The following is a 23797-nucleotide window of genomic DNA, read 5'->3' as shown; positions in this document are numbered from 1 at the left end:
CACGGCAGGACCTCGTCAGCGGCCCGTGCTTCTGGCCTCGGATAGCGGGAGAGAAGATGAGTCCCCCTCCCAAAATCCTAATCTCTTCTATGATGTGTTCCAACAGGTGACGGGAGGGGGCTCATTTGGGAAGGAACAATGGGAGGACGACAGGCTGAAGCATGGGTGGACGCAGGTCCGGGTCATCGAAGGCAAGGAGGTTCAGCCTGGTCCCCACCCTCTCCCGCATTTCGTCGTGCAAAATGGCCTGCTCTAATGTGTCGTGCAGCGAAGTGGGGAGGAAAAATTATTGCCGGGCTTGGAGTCCGAAGTGAAGCGGTTCTGCCAAGCCTGCCCGACCTGCCGGTGCCCTTCGAGCGCATCGGGATGGACCTTGTGGGGCCGTTGCCTAAGTCTGCCCGGGGACATGAACACATCCGGGTGATTGTCGACTATGCCACCAGGTACCCCGAGGAAATTCCCCTGCGAAAAGCCACCGCCAAAGCCATTGCCCAGGAACTCTTCTGCACTTTTAATTCCTGTTAGCAAATTTCATCCCCCAGCAGTTTGCCTCACGCTAATGAGAAATAAAATAACGTGCGCGCAAGGGGAAAGGGATTTTCAGGCGGCGTTTGCGAGGGGGACAGTCTGATAACTCTCCTGCCGGTGTGGGATGTTATTCATGGGCTGAGGCCTGGTTCCAGCCTCCTGATTCTGTCGGGTTAATTAAAGAGCACATCTCCATCTGTTCTCATTCAAACGGCCCATCTCTCTTCCTCAGACACCGACCAGTGTCTCCTCTGTTTTTATCTGCGCTCTCCTTCTCATGGTTTTTTTGCCAGCTCAATATGTGAAGGCTTGTTTGAATGCCACTTGAATGTCTTTGTGTTATTGTGAGTTGTGGTCATTTCTGCATTTCCATTCCCCATTGCATTCCATTTTTAAACTGTAGATGGAAATTATAGTACTTAGATTTCTTTAACAATATCACAATTATGTAGCCCTGCACATGACGTGGGAAAACTGTATATAATGGCCACAAATTAAGAATGGGCCACGATTTAAAGGAAACAAGGGAACAAATTAATAATAAATAAAAAAATCAGTAAATTGCTGTAAATTGTTCTTAATTCATGGACACGATATCTTCCGCATGTCATGTACGGGGCTCGGTACAGTTAACTAATAATAAGCATAGGGGTCAATATTAAAATTGATTTGAGCAAATGTTATATATATATATATATATATATATATATATATATATTTATATGTAGAGCGGTAAAACATGTCTCTTATGTGATAGTGTCACAATTTCACCATTGGGATACGGTCACAGGACAGTGCTGTTCCACTTTGTGCTCCTGGACTCGAGCGCTTCACCGGTCATCATATTGGACTGGAACAGACAATACAAATGCCCACACGTACATTTTATACATATTGTATATATTGTTTTTTTTCTGTCTTCTTCTATAATACACTTTGGGTTGGGTGTCTGTGTTGTTTATTCTGTGTCCAATCATTTAAACACGCTTTTAGGAGGGTAATGAACAGACTTTATTTGTGTATCCTGCCTTGCTTAGGTTGGTGGCCCGTACGAGGGACCCTCTTTTGTTGTGTTCAAGATGGATGTTTCAAATACTGATGCAGTTACTGATGTTCATGATGTGAATACTGAAAACCCAGTTACACCTGCAAATGATCAAATGATAATGCTGAACTGCCTGATATGGATTTTAAAGCAGGCCCATTTGTAACAAGGCACAATCCAACAGCAGAAATAACATCTATGCTTAGTTCATTGTACATTTCTAATGATGATGATGATGATGAATGGAGTTGTATTTTAAATGTTGGAATGGTACAAACCATTCAAGCAGACATAGCACACGTAATGGACAATGGACAGTACATTGAATCAGGAAACCAGTTTCAGACAGGAAATGGATGCTAGGTTGGAGGACTATTTCCTGCTGTCAGTGGAAAAAATTGAGGCCGTAAAAGATTGTTTTCTTAGGAGAGATGCTAAATGGGGAAGTCAAATGAAAAATTTAAGACTTACCAGTACTCCCACACTCTCCCCAGCTTCCTCACACATTTTTTCTGTCCATTGGCCATAGACTCCAATGCCGGTTTCTAAAGATTAAGGTCCAACTCATAAAATTCATAATACTACCTGTGACATTTCTCCTGTGCATACTCACCCACCTAATGTGCTTACCTTCTCAGTCATGGCTGGTTCATCCTCATTCTGTGCTCAGCCTCCAATCCATCTTGAGTTCTCCGCTTTCGGCGATTCCTACGAGACAGCAGAGGTGCTCAGATTCATTGAGCAATGTGAGAACTTCCTGGAGATCAGGCCACTCTCCAGCGTTGAGCTTGTCGGGACACATTTCTCCTGTGCATACTCACCCACCTAATGTGCTTACCTTCTCAGTCATGGCTGGTTCATCCTCATTCTGTGCTCAGCCTCCAATCCATCTTGAGTTCTCCGCTTTCGGCGATTCCTACGAGACAGCAGAGGTGCTCAGATTCATTGAGCAATGTGAGAACTTCCTGGAGATCAGGCCACTCTCCAGCGTTGAGCTTGTCGGGACACTGAGTACAGTCCCGAAGGGACCCGCTCTGAGCTGGTGGAAAGCAGAGAAGGCTAAGTTAACAGACTGGCATTTCTTCAAAAAGGCATTCATGGCGACTTTTCTTTCAGTTGTTTACCTCCCAGAAGTGGAGGAGAGGCTGAGGACATTGGTCCAGCAGCCGTGACAATGCCTGCGGGACTTTGCTTCTTACACAGTGAGACTCCAGCGGTCATTACCTCTACCCCTCAGAGATTCATTATGATGGATGGAATGATTCACCAATCCAGAGACCAGCAAAAGATACCGTATCAGTGGCATGACCAAGAGTGCTCTGTGGACACCTATATCCTGAAAAACACTCACTTCGCCCTTCCGCTTATTGCTGGGCTGGACTTCCTGAGCACCACCGGAGCGGTTTTGGAAGTAGAACAAGGAAGGTAAGGCTTAAGATCTGGAAAAGGATACACGCATTTCCCTTTCCTGCCATCACACGTTCCAGCAAGTCAGACTACCCCTTCTGGTCAAGCTCATTCTCTTACAACTGCTAAGCTGAATTTGTACTGTGCCTTACCACCAACTGGCAGACTTCCCAAACTCATGTCCTTCACCCCAGAGATTACACAGTGGGACTCTGACAGTCAGGAAGAGTTGCTGAAGTTGATCTCCACCTGGCCACGCACCACTTCAAGCAACCTAGGTAAAACATCAGTCGTACAGCACAAGATCACATTGATGGACAACATAGCATTTAAATCCTGGGCATACAGAGTTTCTCTCCTGAAAAAAACAGATAGAGGAACAAGTTGACCAGATGCTTCAAGACATCATTGAGCCCTCTTTCTCGCTTTGGTCGTCACCCGCGGTCCTGGTCCCCAAACCTGATGGCTCACACAGGTTCTGTGTGGATTTCAGAAAGTTAAAAAGCAAGACCGTACTCAACGTTTACCTAATGCCGCTGATTCGTGACATCCCAGAATCCCTGCAAGGTGGCGGTGCCTCCTGGTTTAGTTAACTGGATCCGCAGTCTGGGTACTAGCAGGTGGAGATGGAGGGAACGAGTAGAGAGAACACTGCTTTTATTACCACCAAGGGGCTTTTTCAATTCAAGTCTATGCCATATGGGGTCAGAAATTCCGCTGCCACCTTCCAGCATTTGATGGAGAGTGTTCTGGCTGACTTGAGGTGGAAAATCTGTTTCGTCGACATCAACGATATCATCATCTGCTCAAAGACATTAGAGCAGCACATTCAACATCTCAACACTGTTTTCCATAAACTTACTCAAGCCAACCTGATACTGATTATAAAGAAATGCCACTTCTTCAAACAACAGCTCAAGTTCCTCTGCCATATAATCTCCGAGAGGGGTTTGGAGATCGACCGAGAGAAGACCAAGGCTGATGCAGAGTTCCCACCACTGCAAGACCTCAAAGCTTTGCAATGATTTCTGGGCTTGGCAGGGTGGTATCATAAGTTCATTGCCCACTTTGCTGACATAGCTGCTCCATTGAACAACCTTAAAAAGAAAGGAGTCAAGTGGGAGTGGACTCCAGAGTGTCAGGCTAGGATGGATGCACTTAAACAAGCAGTACAGAACTCACCTGTACTGATACAACTAGACCTCACCAAAAGCTTCCTAGTTCACACAGATGCGAGTGATGTAGGACTGGGAGCCAACCCTTACACAACAGTCTGGGGAAGCAGAGAAGGTGGTAGCATATGCTTCACGGTCCTTAACAGGGGCCGAGAGGAAATATAGTACGTCCGAAAAGGAATGTCTGGCTGTTTTGGCTGTTGAAAAGTGGAGGTATTACTTGGAGGGAAGGCCATTTGACGTCTTCGTGGACCATGCTGCACTCGCCTGGGCATTCAAATGTCCAAAAACCTCCTCACGCCTAACCCACTGGAGTCTCCGTCTACAACAATTCAACAGCCTCTACATGGGACCCGATGCTTTATATCGGTCATATGAGCCACCTTCTAGTAATGTTGCCCCCTGTCTCTCCATATCTTTTCACCACTCGTCTACCTTACCACACTCTCTGGAAGAAATTGCTAAAGCTCAAAGTTTGGACAATACCATCACTCACCTGCAGTCTGGCATTCAACCTCGCTCAGTCAAAGAACAGCCCATCACCTTTGAAGACCACCAAGGTGTGTGGTACCGCAAAGTTCCTTTAAAAAAATTACGGGAGAAATATATCAGTTGGTAGTACCTATGCAGGAAGTCATCTCTAATGACTGACTTCCTGCATTATTACCATGACAATCCCCTAGGTGGCCATATTGAACTCTGCTGAATATCTTGGAGGTTGCATGGTGGCCGTCCGTCAGGAAGGACTTTGCGATTACGTCAAAGGCTGTGAGGTATGCCAGAAATACAAACCCAGCAATACAGAACCATATGGACTTTTGCAAAGTTCACAGATCACAGAGCCAGGACACACTTTAGGGATGGACCTAATGGGTCCATTCCCTAGCAATAAAAAACAACACTTACCTCCTTGTCATTGTTGATTATTATATTACTGTAAGTGGGTGTAAATGTTCCCACTTACAGATGCCAAGATCCAGAAAATAGTGAAAATCCATCGGGAGGAAATATTTACCCATTGGGGGGGTCCCAAAATATGTAGTGTCCGATAGGGTTCCCCAGTTTAGCTCCAGCATTCTGGGCAATCTGTGCAAGACATGGGGATGTGTTTAGAAGCTTACATCAAGCAAGTTTTTGTTGACCGTCGAGTGTTGTTGGTCTGATTTTCTCTCGCGAATGTTCTGCCACGACGCATCAGGATATCCCTGTGATGTCAGGTGCATTAGCTGATCATCCGCTCTTCCGATAAAGGAAGCCGGCTTACTGGCGTTCTAAAGCATCTTGCTCATTTCTCGTAACATGATCGATCGTCCAATACATGCTCCCGGACTCAAACGCTTCACCGGTGAGGCCGATTCAACACACCCACATCATATTGGACTGGATAATATAAATGCCCACACATACATTTTGTACATATTGTTTTTTTGTTTTGTTTGTTTTTTGGTATAATACACTTTGGGTTGGCATTGGGTTCATTCTTGGTTTCTGTGTTTATTCTGTGTGCAATCATTAAACATGCTAACGAGGGTAACGAACAGACTTTATTTGTGTATCCTATCCAGTGTTACAATATAATATCCTATTAGTTTACAATGGGGTCATTTTCGACTGTGAGGGGTACAAGTGTGACTATTTTTGCAGGACCATTTAACCTTTTCAAATCATGTCCATGTTTTGCTTGTTTATTTGTTTGTTTTTTCACATGGCAAGTTTCATACCTTTCCTATGAAGTAAAAAAAAAAAAATGTAAACAAAAATGTAGAATTTTTTGTTCAAAAATGACCGAGGAGCAACAGAGGGTTAAGAAACAAGAAATAAGCTCTGACAGACACAGAACAATTTCCCACCTGGGAATATTTGAACCTTCGAATAGAGAAGCTTCTGACTCTCGAGGTAATTCTGCTAATTGCAATATATTCTCTTAAGAGGATAGGAGATTTGCAGGCTCTTTCAGTAGTCCCCTCCTGCCTTGAATTTGCCCCTGGACTGGTCAAGGTGATATTGCATACTAGGCCGGATTATGTTCGAAAGGTTTTCTTCTAGACTTGATTACTGCAATTCTCTGTATTTGGGAATCAGACATTCCTCTTTATCTCAATTACAAATGGTTCAAAATGTGGCTGCAAGGCTAGTAATTGGCATTTGCAAACATGAACGTATTACTCCTGTGGAACCAAATTATTCCTAATTCCAATTAGAACTGCACCAACAATACATATTTTTAAATGAAAGTTTAAAACCCATCTATACTCTTTAGCCCACAACTTGTGATGTTCTTGATGCCTGTTGTTTCTATGTCCTGCGTCACATCTTTTATCTTATGAGTTCATTGTATAGCACATTAGTCAACTGTTGTTTTAATTGCGCTTTATAAAGCATGATGAATTGGACTGGCAAACAGTGAGAAAAAACAAGTTTGTTTGAATAAATTGAGACTGCTGCAGTTTGATCCTGCAGTTAGATCCATGCCATGAAGAGCAGATGTGAAAAAATAACATCTTGAATGTAACCCTTGATTGTTTCCATTTACATCTCAGCTCTTTTCCCTCACTTCCAGATGAGCTGAAGACCCAGCTGAAAATTAGACGAAAGCAAATGGTAGCCCAAGGTTAGTGACTTTCAAAATACTTAAGACGTTCAAATAACCATTAACCATTCATTTTTACATTCCTTTTTCTTACCACATTCTCATCTTACTCATTCAAAGATGGGTCAGTGTGTGCAATGGGTCTGGCAGTAACTGCCTTTTTGATCATGTCAAAAGAAAATGTAATGTAAACATGGACCATGTAACATACTACAGTGAATTCTAAACAGTAGAGCGGTATAAAGGTTTATTTTTTTTATAAATGCTACCTGTTGTTACTGTATTAATGTTTTTAGGTCATTGATTTATGACTGCTGTGCCAAGTCAAGTCACCTTTATTTTTGTAGTGCTGTGTACAAAGGAGATTGTTTCAAAGCAGTTTCAAATATGATATATGATGTACTAAAATAAATAAAACTAAAACTGAAATTAAGAAATTAAGAAATACATTTATTTATTTATTGTTTGTTTGTTTGTTTAGTGTCATTATTCAGCTCCATTCAATTCAGTGTTGATTCATTCCAATAACTGTGTGACCTTTATCAATTATGACACAAGTTAAAGTCAGCATTAAGCAGTTCTACTGGAGTCAGTAGTGTTGATATTCAACTTGATCAGTTCAGTTTCAGTTCAGTTCAGCTATGAAGCAGCTCTAAAGAAGAGAATATTGTAATTATTAATCTCAGTTCAGTTCAAGTTTAGTTCTCATCCGATAGTTTCAGTGCCATCAAACTGGTGGTATTACTAAATACTAAGTTTCTTTACACTGAGAGTTGGTACGAGTGTGATAACAGTGTGAACAGTTTTGAAAATGTGAACTAAATACTGAGAAATATGCCCTAGCGATTGTGAATATTTAGCACAACATTTTTTTTTTTTTTTTTGAAGACCAGGATTTCCATTTAGAATTTCTGAATGTTTTGACTTCTGGAAAAATTGTCCAGCTTTTTGTTAAATACAGTTGATAACAGTTCTGGAATAAGTCATATTACATTGCACCAGTTTCTTATTGTATCTCTTTGTTCTGTTTTGTTTAGGCTTAGCAGGAAACCTAACAGCATCAGAGTCAGACTCTGTTGAGGAGAGAATTCTCAACCAGATAGAGGAGGAAAAGAAAAAGTGTGTCTCATTTTATTACTTAAATATCTGTAATTAACTACTCTAACCTACTTTGATCTTATAATTTACAAATCTAAAACAGTATTATGCTTTCTGGAGCATATGCTTTTAATTATGCTTTCTTATCTTTTTTTTACGAAATATGCCTTGTATACATTACTCATATATTTTTTTCTTTATAGTTACAAGATCAAATCTGGATGTTTAAAAGGATTGAAGACAGAGATTGAACATCTACAGCTGTTGCATGAAAAGTTGAAAGTGAAACTCCAAAAGGACTTTGAGAATTGGTGGACCCAGGAGGGCGCTAGGCTAAAGGTTTTATTATTCACAATATGTAACAGCATGCTATGATACTTCTTTATATTTTGATAGTTAGTAACTTTACAGTATAGTCCAGATTTATCTGCCATGAGATGATTAACAGTGTCACTAGCTCAACTGTTGGGCTATTAAACGTGACAGTTTGTTGTCATTTTTTGACATTTCCCAATACACTGTAAAATATATATATATATATATTAAAAAAAAAATGTGTATGTTAAGCATATAAGCAAAGCCAGAATGGGAATATGCATTGTATCAATAACAACAGCAGCAACAGTAATAGCAGCAGCAGAAAGACAACTTTGCTGCGAGGATATAGCCATATTGCACTTGGTGACTTGTACTCACCCACTCGCTACTCACGAATATATCAAACAAGAAACACTACCTGGTAAATATCCACCTGCACCCAGACCAAACACCCAGAAATGCATAATCAAAATATAAAATAAAAGACAAACATTTTCTGCACTTACAAAGACTAAAAAGGTTCCATGGCACACTGACAGGATGAAAAGGTCTCCGTCATCTCATCCCATGCGTAAAGCAAGAAACAAGTGAATTCTTCCCTTGAAAAAAGCCTAATTTTGCATGTTTAGTGGCAGTAACCATTACATATACTCTCTGAGTCGCTGGGGCTAGTAAAATGCATTGTGCCAACTGGCAGTGAACTAGGTCCATGTTGTAATTCGTGCACCAAGATGTGAATACTTTCCACTTCAGGTCATACAGCCTTCTCTAGCAGCCAAAATGGTCTCCTTAACTGCAGAAGAAAGACCAAAGTCAACTAGAGAGCCCTGTTAATGGAGCTAAACCCAAAGTTTCCACATTCTCAGTTGAGAGATGCCAGAATGTGCCCAAACCAGACAATAGGTTGACTCTAATTGGAATCTTCCAAGGAGGTGCCTCCAGGAGTAAGAGAACCAAACTGCAGGGATGGCCACTGCAGTTCCACTAATAGAAGACTCTGTCTTCCTGTACCCTCACCAGGGTCATAGTTTCGGTCTGATTGGTGGGAAGGCATACAGGCTTGACCTCGGCCACACAAGTGCCAGAGTGTGACAGATAGAATCAAACAGGACATTGAGCTGCATTGCTTGAAGCAAAACAATCTCCCTTTGCTCTGCTGACTCATTACCAAATGAGACTCACAGTGAAGCAGCTGCCATGAAACCCAAGAGCCTGTGAAACAGACCCACATTCATAGCTCACCCTGTTCTAAAATGAGTCAGACAGGGACGGAGCGAAAGCTCATGAGCGGGAGACTCATCGCGCCAGCATCAAGCGTGAGTTTAACTGTACCCAGATAAATATAGTCTGCTGCCTTGGCAGTAGAACGCTCTTCCGAGAGTTCCCAGAGTTTAGCGGCTTAAAAATTATATCAAACAGAGGAGCTGAAACATAACAGTGTCTCTTGTTGAAAAAGTTCAAAAGCTTATTTCCACGTTTTAAAGTATTATTTATGCTATAATGTATTGAATGATTGATTGAAAAATTACCTTCAGAGGTCAAGTTTTAGGGTTTTCAGTTTTCAAATGGTGTTTAGTTAATGAAGATATATTCAATAATTAATGGTACACTGTGGGGTAACCCCTTAACTGTCACCGTCCCACCTGTGGCACGCTTGGCACTCTTTTTTTGTTGTCCTTTTTCTCTATCAAATCTTTTAGTAATCATCATACTTTATATATAATTTGAAAGCTTAGAAGCCCAAGATTCATCCTGTGAAAACCATTTTGAAATCGGACATTGCATTACCTTGGAAATGGTACTTTAAAATATTTTGTCAGTCTCCTCCCCCTTAGTGGGCGGTGTCAAGTGTCATATTACAGAATGCATTACGGTCTTTTAGAATCAAACCTTTTTATAATCTTGACTAAAAACATATCATTGGAAAGGTCTGAGTCTCAGGATTCCATATTTGGTGGTTATTGTGAGATATAAGTAATATTTACAAAGAAATCAAGACATTTGTGACAGAAAAATGCATTAAAAATTCAATGGAGTTTGGATGGCACACGGTGGCTGTTTGTGGTATAACACTCTAAATAAAATCTCACAAGAACCTCAATTTTTTTTCATATCAACTTCAGATTTGGAGCATAACTTATTTAGTTTTCTACCAATTTTAGAGTAAAACCTGTTATGTAAAATATTTACTATATATACAATAAATACACTAGGACACATTTAGTTAAGTCAGTTTTTAAAAGCTCTTCACCCAGTTCTCCTAAACCAACGTTCAGCTTGGCACAGCAGTTAATTTCACATTAAAATTGCATTTAAACTAACAAGTTTTGAGAAATGGGTCTTAGTGGTTGTAAAAAAAATATTATAATAATAAAATAATAAAATTAATTAATATATTTTTATTATTTTTATTTATTAATTTATTATTATTATTATTATTTAATAAAATAAATAAAAAAGTATAAAATCAAGTCTCTAGATATCCAGAAAGTTTGTAGTATTTTGATACTCATATGAACAGAACTTTTTTTTGCACTCCTCCTTCACAGTGTGTCCAAAATGAGCTCCTCAGACAATTTTCAGAAAAGAAAAAAAAAACTAATTAAAGACCCACATTGGATTTTTGTTGTGAGATAAACCAATTTGATTGTGAAGAAGCAAAACAGGAAGTCTGTCTTTATTTTGGAGAAGCTTTAATGACACAAAATACTTTGTATCACTGCCACATCAAGCTGATAACATCATGGTAATTTTGTTGCAGATTTATAAATATTAGTAAATCTTCTCATAGACTTTTAAGTACTTTCTTAACTGACCACTCTGCTGGATGCTATGACCAAGCAAATCTGCTCAGCTTAACAACAGGCCAGCCATTTGTGCTTGGCCCCACAACTGCTGCTTGTAATAATAGTTTTCCCTTCTTATTTTTCTGCTCTAAAACATTGTTTCAAAGCAGCTTCACAGATTTTCATGATGTTAATGCCCAGTAGTCCATATTTAGCAGTTTAGAGCTGGGCGTTATTATGCTTTAGTTTTGAAAATAATATAAACAATCAAGACTTATTTGTCTGCCAAACACTAGCTGCAACTAGGTGGTGCTATAAAACTCAAAACTCAAAATTGTATGCATTGTTTTGTTCCATATATTGATTTTATTTTAATTAATTAATTCAATCTTATGATAAGCTAGAATTGTTATATTGGCATAAAGTATATCATTCTTCATTGTATGACATGATTCAAATCATTGTAACATTCTTCATTAGGGTCACAGTGCAGAGAACACAGGAAGCAGTCAAAGTCACGTCAGCCCTCTCAGCTGCATGTTAACCAGGTGACAATGTTATATATTTATATGTGTGTTTGTGTGTGTGTTTTTGAATATATGGTTTATGAGGACACAAATGTGTATTTGTGTTTGCGTTGTAATACATGGGTAATAAAACGCAAACATGGTTTATGAGGACACTTCCTGTGGCTTAAATAAACATACTTGTAATGAATCCACTGAGGCAAGTCAAAGTAGATCCCATGTGCAGTTTTAATGGAAGTCCAAAACATAAACAAATGCAAGATGAACAGAGACTAGACTTGGCATGAAGAAACATGAACTTAAGCATGGATAGAAACTCACCAGCAGTGGTAACAAGAACAAAGCTAGACAAATGGACAATGAAACATGAGGGCTATATATATCAAACAAAGGGGTCACATGACACAATCTAACCAATGAGAACATAACACATACAATAGAGGAACCAATGAGAACAAGATACATGAACAAAAGGAACACAGGGTCAGGGAAACACATGACAATGACAAGAGAATACAAAATAAAACACAAGAAAACCTCAACAAGAAACAAAACCCAAAAACCAGCATGACATATCTCCCCTCTAAGGGCAGCTCCAAATGCCCTAACATAACACCCACCCCAACCCAAACTAAACTCAAAAAGTCCAGGAGGGTGGTGGAGTGGAGGCATAACAGGAGAAGGGATAGAGGGCCAGGCCATGAAGGGCCTGGACCGTGGAGCAGTGGTGAACCTGGACCGTGGAACAATGGCAAGTCTGGACCATGGAGCAGAGGTGGGCATGGACCGTGGAGCAATGATGGAAACCATGGACTGTGGTGCAGAGGTGGGCCTGAACCTGGTCCGTGGTGCAGTGGTGGAAACCATGGTGGAGCCGGCAGAGCAGGTGGGACCGACGATCCCCATGGTGGAGCAGATGACCACCAGGGTGGAGCAGGCAACCAGAGCAGAGCAGGTGACCAAGGTGAAGCCTGCGGAGCAGAAGACCACCACAGGTCAGGAGGCCACGGTGGAGCAGAGACATGGACAGACCACCTGGCCATGACAAAACAGACAGAGTAACCTTGAACGGCTTTTGTGGCCGTGACATGACAGGCAGAATATCCTTGAACAGCCTCAGTGACCGTAGCATGACAGACAGAGAGTGTGTGAGCGGGCTCCATGGCCATGACATGACAGGCAGAGTTTTTAGGGACGACCTCCTTGGCCATGGCAGGACAGGCAGAGAGTTCAAGGACGGCCTCCTTGGATATGGCAGGACAGGCAGAGAGTTCAGGGATGGCCTCTTTGGCCGTGACAGGGCAGGCAGAGAGTTCAGGGATGGCCTCCCCTTGACTGTGACAGGACTGACTGTGAGTTCAGAGATGGCCTCCCTGGCCATGACAGGACAGACTGTGAGTTCAGGGATGGCCTCTTTGGCCGTGACAGGACAGGCACAGAGTTTAGGGACAGCCTCCTTGACCATGACCACTGTGGTCTAAACAATACAGGCAGGAAACTCACAGGTTGACATAGGACTCAACATAGGACTGAGCTCTGGGGCTTGAGTGGGCTCTGAAGTGGATTCATGGACTGAAGAAGGCTCTGGAGCAGATTTAAGGACTTGAGATGGCTCTGGAGCAGACTCATGGACTGGAGAGCAGTGTGCAGCTCATACACACAAGATGGCAACCACCATCAAGGGCAGTACAGCTGACAGAGGGAGGATCGCCAGGCTGGACAGCACTGAGGCCATGAGATTTGAGAGCGTTGAGGCCACCGGGATGCCAAGTGCTCCCACTGACATCATTGGTGGATCCATAACACTGGCCATTAGTCTTATCTGTCTTGGCCTAAGCTCCGTATCCGCTTGAGTTTGGGTACTATAGCCCCCCCGCAAAAAATCTCCAGGGGAGACTTGAATGGAATTGAGGAGGAGAGACTCTGGCATGGTGGCCGAGGCATGACACAGCTCTAGCGTGGCAGCCATGGAGTGACGAGGCTCTGGTGTGGCAACCATCTTGGCTGATGACTCAAGCATGGCGGCCATCTTTGCTGATGTCTCTGGCATGGCGTCTATCTTGTTTGAAGACTCAGGTATGGTGGCCATGATGTGAACAGGCTCTGGCTTGGCAGGCATGATGTAAATGGGCTCTGTAGACTCTGGCTTGACAGTTGAAGTCCTTGGCTTGGTGGTTGTGGCATGAATAAATCCTGACACGATGGTTTGGCCATGGAAAAAAACTAGTTAAGCAGCCATGGCGTGATGAGACTTTGGCGTGGCAGACATGAGCTGCGTCCCAATTCAAAGACCGCATTCTTCGGAGGATGCGGCCAACGTGGTCTTCGAAGGACGCTCCTAATTGATTTCCTAATTGCGCCAGCAGGTGTTCCTGATTGCCGCTCTTGTCGCGTAGCAACGGTGCCAGAAGAGAGCTGCCATAGATGTTATTTGTTAATGAAAATGAAAATAACTGGAGCCTGAATTGTTAGTTTTTGACTTTTAATTACTGAATTACAATTTAAATGTAAGTATTGGGTTTCGACTTACTTAAATATTGTAATGACATGAAAAAATACAAAATATAAAGCGAATAAATGTCGACTTATATCTTACCAAAATGTGATTTTATGTTGTTTATTCTATTATTGATTATGTACATAAATGCACCATAAACATATTTAAACAGGTTTTCAACCCGGTTTAGTTTTATGCAGCTGAATATAAAAAGACTTTCAAACGTTACTGCCGCTTGTCAACGGCAGCTGACAAAGTTGCTAGGCAACAAGAAGGCTAGACCAGTCCGAGTGCTTCAGAAGCAGCCTTGATATGGTTCGCAGTTGTAGCAACTGTTTGTTAATGTTCTAGCAATAAATTTTGTTTGTTTCATCTGCAAAATAACAAAGTGGTGGTGTGTAACAAAATGCATTCCTTAAGCATTCACATACAAATGAGAAGTACTGAGTTTTTTTTTCTCACAAGACAGCTACAATACAAAAACATGGTCCTTTACAATATCTTGCACTGTTGTACATTAAACTGCCCAACAGTAGGCCTATATAAAGTATTTTAAATGTAACAACCTTGAACATATTCAGAAGTAAAATGCAACATACAGTAGTGCAGCAGTAATATTAATGCAATCATATATAAAGTTTTTTCTGTAGAATAGGCTGAATTCTTCTTTACTCTTCATACCTTAAATATATTACAGTATGAAGGATAATACTTTTACTTAAGGTTTTAAATGCATGCATTTTTCCCTCAATGTGCTAATAGTAGTTACTGAAAGTATTTTACTAAAGTAACTCATATTTCTTCCACCAATTACTTTGTCATAGCTCTACACAATTAGTCCTTTCCTCATTTCCTTAAATCAGACCAGACCCCTGTACTGCAGGATAGACCTGAACGTCCCAGTGCTGGACAGTGGAAATATGCACTCAAACAAGACTATCCCAGATTATGTCCCACTGGCAGAGGCCGTACCAGGCTCTCTATAGCAGCCTGTCCAGGTCCAGCAGCTCCAACAAGGTCTCACTGCTCAGCTGAATGAAAGCGTACATACATTTTTTTTCTTTTTTCCAATCTATTTTATGTATTGTTAATTACATTTTGATGTTGTTTTTCTGATGTTGAATTGAAGTTATTTTGTAATTAGTTGTAAAAAGTACTTTTAGTATAGAACAATTTATTTTCATTTGCAAATGTTATTCAGAGGCAAAAAAAAATGTAGTCTTTTTTTTTGCTTTGCAAAAATTTACAATTTCCAGAACTATTACTTGTCTTTTATTTACAAGTGTCAACTAAATCCACAGAAATTACTTTGTGTTAAAATAATTTACAAATAACTAAACAACTTTTCATTTTTAAGTTTCCCAGCAGTACCAGTTTCTCCAGAACTGTCCTAAAAGAAGAGAAAAGGGAAAGAAAATTATTAAGACAGGGCTGCAATCTTAAAGTTAGAAAATATGACAGCAGGACGTGCATACAAAATACTTCAGAAATCATATTTCTAGATCATCAAGTTTGCCTAAAACATTTGTGGACATATCTTGCAGGACAACACTACAAAAATAAATAAATAAAAATACAAGTGAAAGACTTGTCTACTTATTAAGTAGCCTTATAGGCCTACTTGTCTTATTGTTGTAGGCTTTATATATGGGTGAGGGTTAATTGTTGTGAACACAAGAGGTCCTAGTAGAAATATTACAGATGGGTAATGCCTTACCTCAGACAATGGCAGAGTTTTTGTCCCAAGTAAAGGAATTATCAAATTCAGCCCTCAATTTAATAAATACAAGAACTTTTGCCTCAGACGACCTAACAAATGAATCTGTGCAGTGGTATTGTTAGTTTAAGTTCACATTTTTTTAAGACCCCTGACTCTTAACATTTGTTTCACTAGCTATTTGAGTAAATTAAAACACCTTACATTTATAAGTGTATTCGTCGGCCGCCACAGAACCATCACCCGCTATTTTGTTTGAATAAAAGTCCCACCGTCACCGGCGCGCTATGAATTCTGGGATAGGGTAGGCTGCGAAGGATCCATCTGTTGTATCCTTCATTTTCCTGGGAAACGGAGGGCGCATTTGAAGTCGTGTTCGAATTGCGGCAGCCTTTGCTGCGGTGACGCAATCGGCCTTCAAATGCAGCCTTCAGAGGATGCATTGTGAATTGGGATGGTCTTCGCCACGCCGCCGTGTCACAATCGGCTTTCAAATGCAGCCTTCGTAGGACGCGGCCTTTGAATTGGGACATCCTTCGTCATGCTGCCGTGATGCAATCGGCATTCAAATGGGTCCTTTAAAGGATGTAGCCCATGAATTGGGATGCAGCTATCATGGCTGAGGGCTCTGGCATGGTAGGTAATGGAGAATTATGGAGTTCCTCATCCATAGTCCCCACAGTAAATGAGGAACCACTCAGCAGAAGGACATGGTCTATGTATTTCGCCAGGGACTAGTGTATCTTTCCCTCTGGAAGCCGTGAACAAATGGGTTAATTTAACCCATTACGAAAAATGTATTTTAATGCCACATCACTGAAATTAACTAGGTGACAGAGTCCACAGAATTCCTTCACGTAGTTCTCTATGCATCGATCCCCTTGACAGAGGCAAAGCAAGGAAACTACTGTGTTCATTGTAACGGGTCTAGCTTTCTGTAATGAATTCACTGAGGCAAGTTGAGTTGAACCCATGTGCAGTTTTAATTAAGTCCAAAACATAAACAAATGCAAGATAAACAGAGAATAGACTTGACATGAACAAACATGAACTTAAGCCTGGACATCACCAACAGTGGTAACATGAACAAAGCTAGACAAATGGACAATGAATCATGGGGGTCATATATATCGAACAAAGGGGTCACATGATATAATCCAACCAATGAGAACATGACATACAACAAAGGAACCAATGAGAACAAGACACATGAACAAAAGGACCACATGGCAGGATCACATGACAATGACAAGAGAATACAAAATAAAAGACAAGAAACCTAAACAAGAAACAAAACCCCAAAACCAGCGTGACTATGTTTTTTGAAATTCAAAAATTGCAAGTGGTTTTCTGTGAGGGGTAGGTTTGGGGTTATGGCAAGGGGTTAGAAACACAGTTTATACAGTATAAAAACCATTATACCTGTGGAGAGTCCCCGTAAACCACATATACAAGTTTGTGGTGTGTGTGTGTGTGTGTGTGTTAAATGTTTTACGTGTTTACAGTTTGCTTCTTGTGAAATATGTCCATGGTTGCATGGGGCCCAAGCTGCGGAAAGTGAGAAACAAACAAGTGAGAATTAGTTACAGTAACAAACAAATATAAATGTTAACCTTTTTCATTGCCATCAATCATTGCTTATGCCAGCAGCCAATTAAATAATCAAATAGAAATAACATTGTTACATGCAAAAACTGTCCAAGTATTTGGTGACAGCAGACTTTACATCATAAAGTTATCCTGCTGTATTTTCCAACATAACTGACTACATTTGTCCTCACTGCTATATAAAGGCAAGAATAAAATCTCTATTACTTTGTTTTTAAGCTATGCAAAACCCTAGTGATCAGATTCTGTTATGCAGCTTTCCAGATAGTTCAGCATCTCGGTTACTACTTAATAACTCTACAAAAGAAGTTTGTTCAATCAACTTCATTACATCAAGAAAACTTTTCCATGCAACTAGTTTAGATCAGATATCAAGTTCATATGAACAAACAAAGTTTTGTTGAAACAACATAACTTTGTTACTTTGTCACTAACTAGCAGTAGCACAGGTTAACATGATAAAGACAAGTCCATTTATTTAGCGGTTTAGAGCTGGGCGATAGTATGGTTTACTTTTGACAACGTGTAACATAAAGGATAAGCAAGTAAAAGAAACTGATCTCAGTACAGTTACTGCTTATTTAGTAGTAGTAGCAGATACTGTTCACCATAAATCTGCATGCACAAATGCCACTATTGAGCACAATGGTAACGACAAAAACTCAATAACATAAATCTTCTAAACTCTTCTAAATCACTGAAGTAACAAACAATTGAACACTAACTTTGAGTGTAACTGCGTGTAAAACATTTAGCAAACATACAGTACACTGAGCAATATTTAGGATTAATTTTTAGGATGTTTTTTTCATTTACCACGGGTCCTTTTTATTCTGTAACAGTAATCCAAAAGGTGATCACACTGATCCTCAAGACAGAAGTGTAATGAACTCTCAGATGGTTGAGAAGAGATGTTAGTTTCCAGGTGGAATGCGGAGATTCTCTCGTTCATTTGTGTGATGTTCGCAAATGCCTTACAGAAGACAAAGGGAACAAATATCTTTCTCTTGCAGAGGTCGGAGGTAAGATCTGATGTGATTCTGCATAATAAATTAAAGATTCAGGGGTGTAAAGAACTTCAGTAATTGTACCTCATTACTTAAACATGCACTTACATTAATAAACTTCTAATGAATGCCTTATTTGGTCACACTTTATTTTAAGGTCCAGTTCTCGCTATTAACAAACCATTAACTACGACTTTTGTCGTGGTTCAGAGCTTCAGATATGAGGGATAAAATGTTTTGTTCAGTGCCCTGAAATGCCTCAGCAGCAGGGACACACCGAACCTGGAACCAAGGAATCAGTTGCATAGTTGGTGCCCAGCACTCTTTGGTGGGTAAGCCTCTACTGACGCTATCTTGCACCCTGATATCCTGTGAATGGAAGATGGGTGCTGGACTCTGAAAGCTAATTTGCAGAGAGTACCAGTGTAAAACTGATACCTGAGCCTCCTGAAACACAAACTGTGGCAGACCAAGAAGAGCTAATAACTCTTATCAAGTCTAGCCTCTTCTTGGGCTGCTGGCAAAATGTCACACAAGACAATTGAAAGTAATGCCGTAGCCAGAAAGCCCTGCATTGACAGGAAGTTGAATGTATCAATATACTTCTCTATATCTTTAAAATCAGTCAGGTTCAATCACAGATGCACGAAGGGCTAAATCTGAGAAGTCCTGACAAAGTTACTTCACCACTTCCAGCATTGTTCAGTGTTTAGGTGAGATTATAGCCTGGTTTGCAAGCCATTTTCTTTATCTTAAAGTGCCCCTATTATGCCTTTTCGAATATTACCTTTCATGCAGTGTTTCATATAGCTGTATGTGAACATAAACTATCTGCAAAGTTGTGAAGCTGACAGTGCATGATAAATAAAGTTATTGTCTATCAAAAAAAAATGAGTCGGCTCGCAATCGCCTAAACGAGTCATCAGGAATTCAAATCTTATTCTTTTACGGCTCTACGTCACGAAGTAACACATTTGCATAATGTCTGCCCACGTTCTACATCGCCAACTTGCCCGCCCACAAACAGTAAAATTTCCGTGTGGTTAACATCATGTCGAGAAGACGCTGTATCCTACGCTGTGAGAGTTAATTTGTTTGATCACATCTTATAATTACCAAAAACTTGTTAACACTTGACACTTACCACTGAGAAACGTCCTGCTCCAGTCGTGCTTGTGAATCAGTCTCTTGTCGATCAGCCAGTTCAACCGTTTCATCATCAGACTCCGGCTCGAATTGGTAAGGTACAATCAATACCATCTTTTCTATGTATTGACAAGTCTCCAGGGCTGTCATTCCGTTATGGCAATGGGCGTTTCGTTTCCGACACGTGCTGTACGCGATAGACCAATCCAGAGCCAATCTCTCGCACGGCTCTGGACCGATCACAAAGGACTGCGCCATCTGACCAATCAGAGCAGTGAGGGCTCACGGAAAGGAGGGTTTTAGAGAGACTGATTCTTTTAACTGCTTCGTACGAGTCGTTTATGAATCATTTAGAAATGAGGTAAAATTAAATACATTTTTTGAGAAAACTAGCGTGTTTTTTGAGCTTGCATGCATTTAAACCTGTTTTAGAAGACTCATAAAACAATATTAGCAACCTTAAAAATGGCATAATAGGGGCACTTTAATACTACTAAGACTGCTTCCAAGGAAATTATAAGTAGGCTGGCCTCTATGAGGTTAAGTGTTCCAGATCATGTTAAGAATCTGGGTGTTATAATAGATTCGGCTTTAGTTTTTGATAAACAGGTTACTAGTGTTGTGAAGGCTGCATTTTATGAACTCAGAATTATTTCTAAGCTGAAATCAATTCTCTCGTTTAAGGACCTGGAGACTGTTATTCATACTTTTGTATCATCACGCATTGATTATAGTAATTCTTTATATATATAGCCAAGTCAAGTCAAGTCACCTTTATTTGTATAGCGCTTTATACAATACTGGTTGTGTCAAAGCAGCTTTACAAAGTCAAACAGGAAAATAGTTTGTCAATGATGCAAGAAGACAATAGTCAAGTCAAGTCAAGTCACCTTTATTTATATATTAGGTAGGTTATTCCAGAGTTTGGGCGCTAAATAGGAAAAGGATCTTCCACCCGGAGTTGATTTTCATATTCTAGGTATTATCAAATTGCTAGATTTTTGAGTACGCAGCGGACATGGAGTACTATAATGTAACAAGAGCTCTTTCAAATACTGAGGTGCTAAACACAAGACTAAATAATGATCTGATATATCATCGCTTGGCTGCATAATTTCAACACTATCAACATCAATTCCATGTGACAGTATTAAATCTTGAGTATGATTTTGACGAGTAGGTCCTGACACGTGTTGTCTAACCCCAATAGAGTTCAGAATGTCTATGAATGCTGATCCCAATGCATCTTTTTCATTATCAACATGGATATTAAAATCACCAACAATTAAAACTTTATCTGCAGCCAGCACTAACTCGGATATAAAATCAGCACATTCTTTAAAGGGGTCATATGATGCTGCTAAAAATAACATTATTTTGTGTATTTGGTGTCATGAAAACCAATTGTAGAAGGTGTGGCCTAGTTTTCATGTTGCCTAGATCAGGCTCGTGACCTTGGGCAACTTCTGAAATTGATAACCAGCATAACATTTACAGTTATTTACATAACAGTAAGTTATGTGGATTCTGCCTGAATGCAGGCATGGATTACGCCAGAATGCTCCCTGACTGTTCAGAGACTAGCGACATCATTCAAATTAGGGACTTCACATCCCCTCATGGCTTTCTAGAGGATGCTCGGCCTCATGTCGGCCGCATCCTCTGTGATTTCTTTGGGCCTGGTCAACATGTGGCCTCTTCAGTACTGGCTCAAAGCCCATGTCCTGTTCCACGCTTGACGCCTGGGACTTTTTCATCTCAGGGTAACCCATTGCTGCATCAGACCCGTGGCCCCTTGGAAAACCTCTCGCCTGTTTCTATCAGGCGTCCCATTGGGACTGACCTCCAGAAGGAAGGTGGTCATGACAGATGCCTCCAACTCGGGTTGGGGAATGAGGGCAGACCGGCGTCCAGCACCTGGTCAAATGCTGTCTGTTTGCCATCATTGCTGCACATGGCCCAGATTTGGCTAAAGGGATGCATGCCATTGCCAAAGGGGTCAAAATCAGTTTTAACAACTTAAAAAATGCATCCTTAACATAATTTTTCAATTTAAATGAAGCTGTCATAATGTAATTTATGCAACAGTTCCGCATTTCGAAGAGCAAGTACTTAGTGCACTTTGAACGATTCATTGGTTTCACTGGCTTTTAATACAGTTGAAGTGTATTACAAATATTACAATACAATGAATTATCATTTGTGTACATCTCAAAGTGTGTACTGATCTTGAATAAACTCAAATTAAAGAAGCAAAATGGTAAAACAGACGTGCGCTGACTGAGTCAAATCAGGCAAATCTTTTTAATGTAACTGATGATATTCTTAGCATTAAACTACTTGTCACAAGCTTATTGGTTTATGTTGCATACGGAGCCAATGAGCTTGCTGCTTTACATTTAAATGGCTGATTAGCATTCGCTTGAGCATTGCAGCGCACTTTCAGAGTTCCTCTGAAACCCTCCACCTTCCCCAGCTCCACCTGTATAGATCTGCTAAGGGGTAATTTTATATGCTATTTGTGCAGTAGTCATTTAGACTTATTTGAAAACTACATGGTATGTGTGTTGGAGCAGGGTTGGAACTAAACTCTGCAGGGCTGAGTTTGACATCCCTGCTCTAGATGGTGCAGGCTGATGCAAACTGATGATATTCACAGCATTAAACTACTTGGCATAACCTGATTGGTTCATTGTAAACACAGCCAATGAGCTTAAGAGTTCCTCTGAGACCCTCCATCTTCCCCAGCTCCACCTGTACAGATCTGCTGTGGGTAATTTTATATGCTATTTGTGCAGTAGCAGTATGTCTTAAATACTCACAGCACCATATCGGCTTATGTATTGGCAGTATCAAGTTCCTGTACTTGCTTGCAGCAGCAGCAGCGTAGCAGATCTATTCCGCCAAGACCAAATACATTAACACTGTCATATCCATTACCATGCTAAAATTTTCCGAGAGTTATCATGATATAAATATTTTTTACTTTAACATTGTGCTAGAACAGCTGCCTTTGTTCTTCTGACTGCTTGCTTGTCTTTTTCATGTTTTTCATACTTTATACTTATATTTTGTCATATTTTGTCCCATTTTTAATTAATGGATATTATGCAGTGTTACATATTTTGATTTAATATAATTGTAAATAGTAAACAGTGTTTGGGTTTACATGCAGTTTATTGGAACATCATATATAATTTTCACCAGGAAATAATTTGTACATTTTTATGGTAGTGCACATAATGGTAATGTAACCCTTCCAACTTTTAATAAATTGTGTCATTTTGTGTCAATAGACATCTGCTTGTTTATTTTACACCCAAGACAAAACACCAGTAGGGGGCCATGGGTCTTTTGATTATTTTTTTAGAGGGCATTATGCCTCTAATGTTTGTTGTGTTTGCTTCTTAAGAAAAACATGCATCACTTGCAGAATTTTAAACTTAATTAACCCCAGCAGCCATCATCAAAAGCAAAACATAATTCTGGAGCGAGGTGCTTCTATTACCCTGCCCCTCTACTCTCATGGTGCAAACACATGCATAATCATATTATTGCATATATCTCACAAAGTTTGGGAAGGTCTGTAATACAGAATATGATGATGTATATGGGTTTTGTCTAAAATGAAACTATGATAGCATTAATACAATGATAAGAAAAAATTAAGTTAGTTTAAATGCAAACTTTTATATTTCCTTCAGAAACTTTGTCTTAGTTTATCCTGCCACCAGAGCTAACAAGCCATATCCTGTAACTAACACAACATTTAGGTAAAAACACCTGTTTTGAAACCTGTTTGTAGAAATTCAATAAAATTGTAGTCAAATAACAAAATCATTGATAAATACTGATAATGGGGCAATCATGTATCCAATCCTAACAACACCTGAAGCATCATGTCTTGGTTTGTTCATTGTGTTATAGAGCCGTGCCCCCAGCTGAATGCTCATCTACCTCTATTCCTTTAACTGGAGATAAACAGACTGATGATGATATAGAGGCCGTTTATCCTGACACCAGAGCTAACAAGCCATATCCTGTAACTAACACAACATTTAGGTAAAAACACCTGTTTTGAAACCTGTTTGTAGAAATTCAATAAAATTGTAGTCAAATAACAAAATCATTGATAAATACTGATAATGGGGCAATCATGTATCCAATCCTAACAACACCTGAAGCATCATGTCTTGGTTTGTTCATTGTGTTATAGAGCCGTGCCCCCAGCTGAATGCTCATCTACCTCTATTCCTTTAACTGGAGATAAACAGACTGATGATGATATAGAGGCCTTCATCAGAGCCAGACACAACCTGCTCAACAGCACAGGTATTATTTACACACA

The 23797-nt window shown here is 40.2% G+C and overlaps 1 protein-coding gene across 1 annotated transcript in view; it reads left to right on the top strand.

The window, feature by feature from the left end:
• Positions 1 to 23797, top strand: part of kif6 (kinesin family member 6) — a 185736-nt gene that overhangs the window by 159290 nt on the left and 2649 nt on the right. The window contains exons 13-18 of the mRNA XM_016498319.1: positions 6716 to 6766; positions 7783 to 7864; positions 8047 to 8182; positions 11428 to 11495; positions 23377 to 23511; positions 23666 to 23781. Coding sequence (XP_016353805.1) covers positions 6716 to 6766; positions 7783 to 7864; positions 8047 to 8182; positions 11428 to 11495; positions 23377 to 23511; positions 23666 to 23781 — 588 coding nt within the window. The remainder of the gene's footprint in view (positions 1 to 6715; positions 6767 to 7782; positions 7865 to 8046; positions 8183 to 11427; positions 11496 to 23376; positions 23512 to 23665; positions 23782 to 23797) is intronic.

The sequence above is a fragment of the Sinocyclocheilus anshuiensis genome, unplaced genomic scaffold (genome assembly GCF_001515605.1).
Source record: "Sinocyclocheilus anshuiensis isolate Anshui unplaced genomic scaffold, SAMN03320099.WGS_v1.1 scaffold1534, whole genome shotgun sequence".
Taxonomy (NCBI): Eukaryota; Metazoa; Chordata; class Actinopteri; order Cypriniformes; family Cyprinidae; genus Sinocyclocheilus; species Sinocyclocheilus anshuiensis.
The sequence above is the reverse complement of the archived record's forward strand: the minus strand, read 5'-3'. Positions and strand labels throughout refer to the sequence as shown.